General features: G+C 40.7%; 1 protein-coding gene across 10 annotated transcripts in view; it reads left to right on the top strand.

The window, feature by feature from the left end:
• The window catches only part of LOC106872024 (uncharacterized), a 136223-nt gene that overhangs the window by 86192 nt on the left and 36480 nt on the right, over positions 1–13551 (top strand). For 9 of the 10 annotated variants that reach the window (XR_016241714.1, XR_016241715.1, XR_016241717.1 and 6 more), the window contains exon 2: positions 7017–7084. Coding sequence is in view for 5 of the 10 variants with exons in the window: in XM_014918843.3 (XP_014774329.1) it covers positions 7054–7084 (31 nt within the window). In the remaining 5 variants the exon portion in view is untranslated. Of the gene's footprint in view, positions 1–3870; positions 3988–7016; positions 7085–13551 lie in introns of those variants that run through there. The other variant, XM_089351653.1, reaches the window with a different exon arrangement.

The following is a 13551-nucleotide window of genomic DNA, read 5'->3' as shown; positions in this document are numbered from 1 at the left end:
TCTCATAAAGCATATACATACGCTTGTACTTTGAGTCAGCCTCTATGTTATAACTGGTTTATATTCAAGAATAAAGATATTGTGAGTCGGAGTTGGAATCTGTATAGTTTTTCCAACTCCAGCTATATGTAGTTTGAAGGGTTTCACTTAACTGTTCCTACCAATGCTGCTGCTGCTACTCGTACACCATTTCCATCTTCTGTTCCACTCCTGTTATTTGCGAGTACAGCTGCCCCGTCCCATAACACTTGTGGGAAATCCTTTATTCATATGTTCTCAGCACCCTCTCTTTGATGCCTGTCTGCCCCCTGTTATATATATATCCTACATACATACACACATACATATATTATATATACACGTTTGTATGTGTATATGTGTGTATGTATATATATGTGTGTGTGTATGTGTGTTGTATGTATATATGTGTAGGGGTTAAATATTGGCAGGGATGGGAATAAGGCATTAAGGCAAGGTTGTGCTATGTGTGAGGAAATACGAAATATGACTATGTTATTATTATTGTTGTTATTATTATTATTATTATTATTATTATTATGGTAGCAAGCTGGCAGAAACGTTAGCATGCCGGGCGAAGTTCTTAGCAGTATTTCGTCTGTCTTTACGTTCTGTGTTCAAATTCTGTCGAAGTCAACTTTGCCTTTCATCCTTTCGGGGTCATTAAATTAAGTACCAGTTGCGTACTGGGATCAATGTAATCGACTAGCCCCCTTCCCCCAAAATTTCAGACCGTGTGCCTATCGTAGAAAGGATTATTATTATTATTATTATTATTATTTGTTATAATTAAGGTGGCAAGTTGGCAGAATCGTTAGCACGCCAGGAAAAATGCTTAGCGGTATTTTGTCCATCTTTACGTTCTGATGACACCAGTTGTCAAGTGATAATGGTGGGGACAAACACAGACACAAAGCACACACATAGAATATATGTATATATATATATATATAGGTGAAGTATATTTGCCACTTAAATGTGGCTGACCCCTAAGGGTGGATGTTACTGTTGCTTTTATCCCCAGGAGAACATCTCAGCCACATTTAAGTGGCAAATATACTTATGTTACCGGAATAAACAAACTTGTAACTCGTTGGCAAAAATGTGTTGCTTGCAATGGTACTTACTTTGATGAATAAAATTTTTGCATTGTTGAAATATATTGTGATGAATTTCTTGTTTCAAAACGTTGCTTACTTTTTACTCAGCCTGATATATATATATATATATATATATATATATATATATATATATATATATGCTCAATGGGCTTCTTTCAGTTTCCATTCACCAAATCCACATGCAAGCTTTTGGTCGGCACAAGGCCATGCTTGGAAACTGAACCCAGGACCGTGTGATTGGGAAGCCAGCTTCTTACCACACAGCTGCACCTATGAATGATCTAAAAACATTTGAGTTCTCAGTACAGCTGATACTCCATAATCTAGGCTTAGCTTATCAGTTGTAAGATGATCAAAGGTACAGTTGATCTTTACGGGATTAATGATGCTCCAGTCTGCACTCAGACATCAGAAACACCTGCAAGCATTAGGAGGTAATTGTGCAGGCATAAGCAAGGTAATTGTGCAGGCATAAGCAAGGTAATTGTGCAGGCATAAGCAAGGTAATTGTGCAGGCATAAGCAAGGTAATTGTGCAGGCATAAGCAAGGTAATTGTGCAGGCATAAGCAAGCCGTACAGGTCTACTAAGCCTTGTGCTTTTTAAATATACATATATAGGTGCAGGAGTGGCTGTGCGGTAAGTAGATTGCCTACCAACCACATGGTTCTGGGTTCAGTCCCACTGCGTGGCACCTTGGGCAAGTGTCTTTTACTATAGCCTCAGGCCGACCAAAGCCTTGTGAGTGGATTTGGTAGACGGAAACTGAAAGAAGCCTGTCGTATATATGTATGTATATATATATAAGGTTTTTAACTTTTAAATTTTCATATTCAAAAGAGACAGAGACTTCAAATTCGATATATATATATATATATATATGTATGTATCATCTCCATCATCATTTAATGTCCATTTACAATGCTGGTATGGGTTGGACAGGTTGACAGGAGCTGGCTAGCTGAAGAGCTGTGCAGCTCCATTTGTCTCTCTGTACATATATCTATACATATAAATTTGACACAGGCAATTCTTTCTTGTCTTGGGATTCATGGTCAAACAGCTGGGTGGAATTGCACGAAAATTTCTTTATTGATATCTGCCTGGATTTTTTAGTCCCTTTCTGATATTGCCATCATTGTCATCATTTAGCATCCATCTTCCGTGCTGGCATTGGGTGGGATGGTTTGACAAGAACCGGCCAGGCAGAAGCCTGCATCAAACTTCTGTGACTGTTTTGGCAGGATTTTTACAGCTGGATGCTCTTCCTAACACCAACCACTCGGCAGAGTGGACTTAGTGCTTTTGATATGGCACAAGCACAGGCGAGGTCAGTTTTGGCAAGGTTTTTACAGCTGGATGCCCTTCCAAATGTCAACCACTTTACAGTCTGGACTGGATGCTTTTAAGTGGCACCTGCCCTGACAGGGTCACCAAATAACTTGCAAGGCAAGAAAAAGATCTTTTTTCAGAGTGGAGGGGGCATTGGAGGGGGTGATCTTGTGTTGGATAATGAAAGGTTATAGGGAGACTGAGAGACAGATACAGGTATGTTGCTGTAGAGGAAGTACAAGGGTACCTGGCCGGAGAGAGAAATAGAAACAGGTGTGTTGCCACAAAAGAAAACATTACCCAACCTGAGGGAAGAACAGGAGAAGGAGAGAGAGAGTGTGAAAGGGAAGGGTAGAGATGGTGGCAAAGTGCCGAGCATGCTCACAAGGGACAAGGATCAGAGGATAAATGGGTTGGTTGAGTAAAAGAAGAGAGAGATATAGATGGTGGCAAGTGCCAGGGGCTTACCTTTGAGGTACAAATGCCATAATTCTGATATATGTACATACTCTCTTTACTCTTTTACTTGTTTCAGTCTTTTGACTGTGGCCATGCTGGAGCACCGCCTTTAGTCGAGCAAATCAACCCCAGGACTTATTCTTTGTAAGCCTAGTACTTATTCTATCGGTCTCTTTTGCCGAACCGCTAAGTTACGGGGACATAAACACACCAGCATCGGTTGTCAAGCGATGTTGGGGGGGACAAACACAGACACACAAACACATATATATATATACATATATTATACATATATACGATGGGCTTCTTTCAGTTTCTGTCTACCAAATCCACTCACAAGGCTTTGGTCGGCCCGAAACTATAGTAGAAGACACTTACCCAAGATGCCATGCAGTGGGACTGAACCCGGAAACAAGTGGTTGGTAAGCAAGCTACTTACCACACAGCCACTCCTCCACACATGTGTGTGTGTGTGTGTGTGTGTGTGTGTAGGTGTTGTGTAACCCCAAAAGCTCAAGTCAACATCGATCCAGCTACCTCATGGTCTGCTCAAACAACAACACATGACTCACCAATTAATCTTTCTCATTATACCAAGTCCCCCCCCTCCCACTTTGCACCGTACACCTCCATTGTGACATGCAGTGGTGCATCATATTGTGTGCAGCGTAGCACTTTGGATCCATTGTGCTCTCTTCATTGTCCAGTCTATTTCTGTTCAACCAGATATTCTAGTGGCAGCAACAATTGAAATAGCGAGGTGGACTTAGGTCAGAGTGTGACGGCTCATGTTCTTCTGTATTTATTGTTCATTCTGCACAACCCAACACATTGTTTATGGCCAGAGAAACTATTGATATTTGCAGCTATTTCTGTGCAGATGTGATCTTTGTTTGGGTTGAATGAATGAGAGATTGTGTTTTGGGATGGTATTCTGTTACTGTTCTGGAGCTTTGTATATAAGTGTCTGAGATTTGAAGGATATTTCTTATGCTGTGACAGGGATTTTGGGGGTTAAAACTTGCTTCAGCCATCAACTGTGTCATTCATATTTCCAGGTGACCTTTCATTTTTAGCATTTTCCTGCCGATGTGGTCTAATGTGTTGTTTCATTTTGTTTGTAGTGAGTATATAATGTAAATAAGATTGAGAACCACCATTTGTTTGTTTGTCACAGAAATTGAAATGCTTTTCTTTTTTTTTTTTAAGAGATACAGTAGCATCGTTTTTCTTTGAAGTAGCCTGCAAAAATACATCATAAAATCGATCCTTTCATTCATGTGGCAGACCCCGTTGAGGGACATCGCCAGAAATAATTATTACAAAACCGATCTAAGTTTTAGTAGCATCCTATCGCATACCCTGACTACCTCACCTTCTCCACCCATTTCTCAGCTAGAAGTGTACCCACACTGCCTACCCCACCATGGTATAATGTGATTGTTGTTACTCCAATATGTAGTATACTATATGCTGGTGGTGGGGTGTGTGCAAAAGTAAGTATACTGTTATGAAAAAAAAAAAAGCACATGCATTACTCATTTATTTTTATCAAAAAAAATTTTTTAATTAGTCTCATTTTTAATATTTTCAATGTCCTTATTTATAATATTACATCTATCATAATAATAATAATAATAATTTTACTGTTAACTTTTAATTTTTTTGATAAAAATAAATGAGTAATGTACCTAAATGTGGCAGACCCACAGGGAATGATGCTGCTGTTGTTTTTAACCCCAGGAAGACACCTCCTCCAGCAGGCTAATGACACACTGACTGTACCTCTCTTTCTCTTTTGTCTTTTAGTTGTTTCAGTCATTTGACTGCGGCCATGCTGGAGCACTGCCTTTTAGTCGAGAAAATCGACCCCAGGACTTGCTCTTTGTAAGCCTAGTACTTATTCTATCGGTCTCTTTTGCCGAACTGCTAAGTTATGGGAACATAAACACACCAGCATCAGTTGTCAAGTGATGTTGGGGGGCGATAAACACAACCGCACAGACATATACATACACACACACACACACACACACACACACATATATATACGATGGGCTTCCTTCAGTTTCCGTCTACCAAATCCACTCACAAGGCTTTGGTCGGCCAGGGGCTATAGTAGAAGACTATGGTTATTGTTACAGTTGTTTGGCTATTAATTACTTACTCTATATTTAAATTTATTTTGCGGTTTATGTTGGCTACAAATATTTTCCAATTTTCTGTCTTTCTGTAATGTATTTTCTATGTTATTTCCTTCTTTTATTGTTTCATACTGAATTTTATTTCAGCTTTGTGTGTGTTGGTGGACTGTGGTAGATGCTTTTTTTTTCCCCTGCTTTTTTTATGAAGTTGGCTATTTCTGGCTTAATTGGATTTGTATCTTTTAGGTTGCCTTATGGGATATGTTTTTTAGAAGTGTCTATAAATATTCCATTGTCCAGCAGAGGCTCTCAAACTTTTTGGGCCCCCACCCCACCTCAGCGCCCCCACCCCACCTCAGCGCCCCCACCCTTATTTTTATATATAAATAAATATTTTATATTTTACTAATTTATATATACTATGAATCATTTGATACTCTTTTACTTGTTTCAGTCATTTGACTGCGGCCATGCTGGAGCACCGCCTTTAGTCGAGCAAATCGACCCCGGGACTTATTCTTTGTAAGCCTAGTACTTATTCTATCGGTCTCTTTTGCCAAACCGCTAAGTTACGGGGACATAAACACACCAGCATCAGTTGTCAAGCGATGCTAGGGGGGACAAACACAGACACACAAACACACACACACATATATATATATACACATATATACGACGGGCTTCTTTCAGTTTCCGTATACCAAATCTACTCACAAGACTTTGGTCGGCCCGAGGCTATAGTAGGAGACACTTGCTCAAGATGCCATGCAGTGGGACTGAACCCGGAACCATGTGGTTGGTAAGCAAGCTACTTACCACACAGCCACTCCTTATAATATTATATAATTTGTATACAATACTATAATAATATTATAATAAATTCATAGTGACCCCCAATCCACTGCCTTCTTCCCAGCGCCTCCTTTTTCTCTATCGCTCTCTTAGGCACCAGCACCCACTGGACCATCGCAATACCCACCGGGGGGTGGTGGTAGCATCCACTTTGAGAACCGATGTTGTACAGAAATGTTGAATTCTGAAGATCTTTCTATTTCCTGGTGATGCAGTTCTATTAGACATTTTTGTGAATATGTTTTTGTTTTTTTTTTGTGAAAATATTTTGGTTTTTGAATTCTTCATTGATGCGTGAGTGAGTATATTGAAACAATCATTTGGAGGTGGTGGTCCTGTGGAAAGTTGAGGAATTGTTTGTCAGGTGATTGTGGTAGCTGAGTGTGTGGAACCAAAGGTGGAGATTGGGGAAGAATTGCTGTGCTTGCTTCCGGAACGTGTGTGTGTGTGTGTGTGTGTGTGCGTCTGTGTGTGATGGATTGTTTAGGATACAAAGGGAGTTCAGTCATGGTGTTGTTTAATGATGATGTATGATGAGGATTATGATGTTGGCACAGGTGTGACTGTCATCATCATCATCGTCGTTTAACGTCTGCTTTTCATGCTGGCATGGGTTGGACAGTTTGACTGAGGGCTGGCAAGCCAGAAGGCTGCACCAGGCTCCAATCAAATTCGGTAAAGTTTCTACAGCTGGATGCTCTTCCTAATGCCAACCACTCTGAGAGTGTAGTGGGTACTTTTTATGTGCCACTGGCACAAGGGCCAGTCAGGCGGTACTGGCATCGGTCGTGGTTAAGAAGTTTGCTTCCCAACTGCAATGATTTCAGGTTCAATCCTGCTACATGTCACCTTGGGTATGTATGTTTTCCATTATAGCCCCAAGTCGAACAAAGCTTTGTGAGTGGATTTCCTAGACTGAAACTGATAATAACAATAATAATAATAATAATAATGATGTGTGACAATAACAGTGATGTTGGTGATAATAATAATAATGATGATAATGTTTGAGAAGGCACAGGAAGCGGTGGTGGTGGTGGTGATGTTGATGTTGATGATGATGATGATGATGTTTTGTTTTGTCTTTGCAGGGTTTCAGATTGATCCGTGCTGCTGTATCAGAGAACAATGTCTATACAGAAAGGACACAAAAAGAAAGGTAAGACAATCAAACCGGCCCTTGTTGTTTAGCCCTAGGTCAACCCTGAACCAGTAAACCTTATGATCAAAGTCATTCTGACCCTGTCCATCCTCCCTTTTCGTATTCGAGGTGAAATATCACTAAGCATTTCGCCCGGTGTGCTAACGATTCTTATTTCTTTATTGCCCACAAGAGGCTAAACATAGAGGGGACAAACAAGGACAGACAAAGGGATTAAGTCGATTACATCGACCCCAGTGCGTAACTGGTACTTAATTTATCGACCCCGAAAGGATGAAAGGCAAAGTCGACCACGGCGGAATTTGAACTCAGAACCTAACGGCAGACGAAATACCACTAAGCATTTCGCCCAGTGTGCTAAAATTTCTGCTAGCTTTCCGCCTTAGGAGAAAGAGATATTAAACTCACAATGAAAATTTGGCCACAATTCTTGCATTAAGACTGATCAAGAAATGTATTGTTTAGCTGCGGAATGTGAGGGATGTGGGTTGTAGGAGGGTGTGAGCGTGTTGTCGTCTACCTTTGCTGGTTCCATTCAAAAGCACTGGTGCTGGAGCCACATAAACAGCACTGGTGCTAAGTGCTACATGAAAAGAACTTCTGCTGATGTCACGTGGAAAGCACTCATCATGGTGCCACCTAAAAAGCACAGGTGAAGGTGCCACATAAAAGGCACCCAGTACACTTTGTAGCGTGGTTGGTATTTAGGAGGGCATCCAGCCATTCAAACCTTGCCAAAACAGACCCTGGAGCCCAGTGCAACTCTCTGGCTTCTTACCAGCTTTGGTCGAACCAACACGTGCCAGCATGGAAAACAGATGTCATGTGATGATGATGATGATGATGATGATGATGATGATGATGATGATGATGATTTGAGGACGTGTGTGTGTGTGTGTGTGTATTGTGTGGAAAGTTCAGACAAGCAAGTGTTAAAAGGGCTGAGAGGATAAATCCTTGTGGGATACTATTTCGGAAGTTGCAGATTCATTAGGTGGTGGTGGCGGCGGTAGGGGCGGTGGTGGTGGCGGCAGCGCAAGTAATGTTGATGTAGTGGATGCTGGGGTTGGGGATGTATCGGTGGTTGGTAATTCAAAATGTGGTGGTGCAGGTGTTAGTATCTGATGTTGCTGTTGTAATGGCTACACCTCACATCAGTGGTGGTGGCAGAGGTTGTGGTGTCGAAGGGTGGATGGGTGGATGGGGTAGGGTAGAAGTGTTGATGATGATGATGATGCTGTACTTGCTCAAGTAAATGTTGTATGTGTGTGTGTGTGTATCGGCTACCACCAGCAATCCAGATTCCAGGCTAGGTCACAGCAGACAGCTGTTTGGGGGTGTTTATCTTAACAGGTTTATTTCAGTCTCAAACAACTCCCCCCCCCCACACACACACACACATAACCCCCACCCGTCCCCCATCCCTCACCCATGTTCCTCTACATTCCACCCCACCATCCCCACCCAATGCCACCCAGCTTCTGTCTGTGTGTCTGTCTCTATCTCTCTTCCACTTGTTACCTCCATTCATTCCTCTGCCCCCCCCTCCGCGTTTTTTAATCTCACGCCCTATCGCCACCACCATCACTCCTAGAAAACCCCCCCACCCCACCTCCCACCGCCACCCATCGCTGGTGAATTGAACACCTCTGAAGCATTCATGGTCACCATGACCACAACCACCACCACCACCACCACCACCACCATCCCAACCACACTCCAGGGTCATATCTACACAGCTTCACTTTTTTTTTTCTGTGAATAAATAGATAGGAGAGATAGTGGCGGGGGGTGGGGTGAAAGAATCAAGAAGGGGGAATGAGAGAGAGAGAGAGAGAGAGAGATGGATATAATGAGTGAAAAGATGCAGTGTATAAGAGAAAGGAACCATATATGCGTCGGTGGTGGTGATGGTGGTGGTGGGAGGGGTGGAAATGTAGAAATTAAAGAGGGGGGAGGAGGGGGAGATAATTAGCGATGGAAGGGAGGTAAACCAAGACAAAGCAGGAGAAGATGGTCATAAGCACACTCCTGCTTGTTTCAGTCTTTTGTCTGCGGCCATGCTGGAGCATTGCCTTTCAGTCGAAGAAATCGCCCCGCCCCCCCCCCCCCGCCACTCCTTCGCTTGTTCTTTGTCAGCCCAGTGTTTATTTTATCTGTCTCTTTTGCTGAACCGCTATGTTACGGGGACGTAAACACACCAATGTCGGTCGTCAAGTGATGGTAGGGGACAAACAGACACAAACGCACACACATAAATAAATACATACATACTTATATATATATATATATATCATCATCATCATCATATCTAAGTATGTATGTGTATACATACATACATATATACGACGGGTTTCTTTCAGCTTCCGTCTACCAAATCCACTCACGAGGCTTTGGCCAGCCGAAGGCTATAGTAGAAGACACTTGTCCAAGGTGCCATGCAGTGGGACTGAACCCGGAACAATGTGGTTGGTAAGCAAGTTACTTACCACACAGCCACTCCTGCACCTATGTATACATATATATATACATATGGTGGTTGTGGTGGGCAGCTTTACAGAGCTGCTAATCCTGCTTGAAATAACAGCCAAATTTCATTAGATATTACTATAAAACAGAATGTCTTAGAACCTTGGTTTAATCATCTAGGCTGGTTGAGGGGCTAAACGACAAAGATATGTAAGAGTGCAGGAAACATGGTAACAAATATTCCAGGCTAGATTCCTAAAGAACTGGTAAATCAGTTCCAAATGTTTGTAATTAAATTTCGGTAAAGTGTTGAAACAGTTTTTTCCTTTGGCACCAGTTATATATTACAATTACTTCCTTTTATGGATATCAGAGAATTTCAAAAATATTTGAGTCTGCTAAAACTGTACAGATCTGGAATAAGATAGGGTAATTTGAGAGAAGAATTGGTTGAAGAAATGGAAGAGTCATCATGTTTGGTCGACATGGCAGTATTGGATAATTCCTTGGAGTCTTGTGTTGCAGTCTCATATGTCAGAGCAAACTTTTTTTTTTTTTTTTTTGACATTTCAACCTTTTGAAAGAGGATCAGACCCAACACTTTTCCAGGCCTTCACAGACTAGTGTGATTGATGTGCTTGTTGTTGTTGTTGTTGTTGCTTAAGACCCAAGTCAGCCCTGAGCCATCTAAGGTCACCCAGTGCTTCATTTAAACAGTGTATTTAGGACCAGATTATACAATGTAGACCTAAGTTTTCTAACTCGAGATTCTGAGGGAGATTTTGCAACTATTTCTAGCAGATCAACTGACCACATAGATTTTCATATTGCACATTATATTCATGTTGGTGTTGTTGTTGTTGTTGTATGGCCCTGATCAGTCTTGATTCATCATCATCATCACCATCACCCACCATCATCCACATCATCATTATCATCATCATCATAACCATCATCACCATCATCATCATCATCATCAGTAGACATATTTATTAAGTTATCTATTTTAGGAGGGCACAGTTCCCCCCCGACCTATTTCAGGGTCTCTGAGACAGGTGGTGGGGGGAAGCAAATCCTCAGACCAGAGACCTGGATGGAATGTTTGCAAGCAAGTGGACTCTGCTAAAGGGACCCCAAAGTACCTGGTGGTGATGTTAAACTTGGCAATTGATTATGCCTGTTGCCCAAATAGATCACAACAAAAGGGTTCGAATTCAGATTGCATAGGACCAAAATAGATAACACAAGGTACTGCTTTCAAATGCTCAAATGTTTCCACTAGTTCACCACTAGACTGCTACTTTATTTATCAACACCAGAAGGATGAAAGATAAAGTTGACCGCGGCAGTATTTGAACTCAGAATGCCAGCTTTGGAATAAATACTGCCAGGCATTTTGTACAATGCTTTAATGACTGCTTGTTTGCTGTCTTATTTAGAAGCACTCCATCCATTATCATTTTGTCTTCTATTCAGACATAGTATACCTCGGATTAATTTATTTAATGTACATCTTTCTGTTGTTTCTTTTGTTTATCACTATTTTTTAAAATTTCTGTTTTATATCCTATACTTATTTTTAGCAAGAGTATATATAAAATCACACACACACACACACACACACACACACACACACACACACACACACAGATCTGATGTAAATGGTTTAATAAATAAAATCCTATACTAGACTCACAAAGAACACCTTTCAGGAAAGATTCACGTAACATACAACTTTATTCAGAGATAGAAGCAGATGCAATGTGACATCATTATCCAAATTTCTATTGAGTCTTTAGGACTAGAAAGTGACTAATCTACTCATAAAGTAGGGTATTGTAGTTTTTAAAAGCAATGAATATATTGAACAAGGTAGGCATTGTAACCTCTGCATTACAGAGAAATCAAGAGCATTGCCAGTACTATAAAGGAAAAAAAAGACATATTCTCCTTGCTTACACAAAAGGCATTTCAAATTACAAAATTTCAAAAACATGTCCATCTCTATTGAACAACACACCAAATTCACTACTATAATTACCCCACCACCACCAGACTAACAACTATTAAACAAAACTTCCATCTAATACTCAAATACTCCACAATAAGCAAAACTATGATAATGTTGCAACAGTGAGTGTGGTTGATGCCAGTGCTACCAGACTGGTCCCATGCTGGTGGCATGTAAAAAGCACCATTCAAGCGTGGTCATTGCCAGTGCCGCCTGACTGGCCCTCGTGCCAGTGAATAGTAAAAAGCACCCACTACACTCTTGGAGTGGTTGGCGTTAGGAAGGACATCCAGCTGTAGAAACATTACCAGGTTAAATAAAATTAAATAAAAGTGTGATTGCCCTTACATATAGGCTTGTTCCTTGCAACCCTCTCCAGCTGAGTATTCCTAATCTTGCAGGTTTGTAAGTGCTGGTAACACATAAAGATCACCCATACTGGTGCTATGTAAAAGCACCCAGTACATTCTGTAAACTGGTTAGCATTAGGAAGGGCATCCAGCTGTAGAAACCATACCAAAACACATGGATCCTGAACAGCCCTTCAGCTGGTCAGCTCCTATCAAACCGTGTAACCCATGCCAGTCTGGAAATCAAACATTAAATGATGATGATGATGCTGGTGATGATATTCATATTCGCTTACCCTATCCAATTTTCTATACCACTTCTCTTATATTCACCTTTCTCTATTTTGAGGGTTGCACCCTGACACATCTTTACCACTATCTTCTCTCTTTCCTAACTGGAGTAGCCATGTGTCTCTCCTACAGCAAGACACCTCTGTTCCTGTCCCTCTAACATGTTTTAAACTCTCAGCACCCGACATAAAGCCACCTTCCTTAGTATTACACCCAGTGATGGATTAACCACTGAGCAAAATAGGCACATGCTTAGAGCATCAAGGGGAGGGGGAGGCGCCACAGAAATGGTAAATGGTTTACAGCACAAAAGAAATCACTTTAAATTTGCTAAAATAATATTTGAGATACCTTATCATTGAAGCAGATGTGTTACATAAGATTAATTTTGAAAACCTGATCGAAGACTTTGCAATTGAAGACTGTAGAAAACTTTACAAACATAAATAAAGTGGAAATATACAAAAATAAACATTATTTTCCATTATTTACATTATTTGAAGATGAAGGCTGGAGGGTACATCAGCCGAAAATCTTCCACCAAACCTTAGTCACAATTTATGTTCCTAACACTAGTTGAATGATAACTAAGTTATTTTACTAAATTCTTTGTTATATTTAAAGTAATTGAAAGAAACACAGAGCATCTCAACAGAAATACAGTAATGAAAGGGTTAAATATTAATTGTAATAATACAAAAGCATTCTTTGATTCTTATGACAAAAACAAACCACATGGGAAACAACCAATCCTACAGTTTCTGAATAATTACTTCCCTTTACATACAAAATCTTCTTTTGTCACTTGTCCATTTCACATTATCTGAAACATCACGCTACTCTCTCACCAGTTAAAATTGATGGGGTATTCAACCATTATCTAAACTTTGAATAAATAATTGCGAATATATTCGCATGAAACTCATGGTACTATGTTGATATATACACATACATGTACACATACACACACACACACACACACACTACTGTCTTAGACAAGGGTCTGGTTTAGTTCCACTGTGTGACACCTTGGGCAAGTGTTTCTACTATAACTCTAGAACAGCCAAAACCTTCTGAATGGATTTCGAAGACAGAAACTAAATGAAGCCCATTGTGTGTGTGTGTGTGTGTTATTGTCCTCTTGACATTCATATATAAGTGAAGGTTGGCAACTAGGAGAGCATCCAGCCGTAAAAGATCCACCTCGATAAATTACATCCAACCTATGCAAGCATAAAACAGTGGACATCAAAATTATGATAATGCGTGTATCTCCTATCGTTTACTGGTTTCAGCCATTGGACTGCGACCATGCTGGGGCACCGCCTTGAAGAATTTTCCAT

Source organism: Octopus bimaculoides, chromosome 4 (genome assembly GCF_046866305.1).
Source record: "Octopus bimaculoides isolate indiv1 chromosome 4, ASM4686630v1, whole genome shotgun sequence".
Classification (NCBI taxonomy): domain Eukaryota; kingdom Metazoa; phylum Mollusca; class Cephalopoda; order Octopoda; family Octopodidae; genus Octopus; species Octopus bimaculoides.
This window is presented reverse-complemented; position numbering and strand designations above follow the sequence as displayed.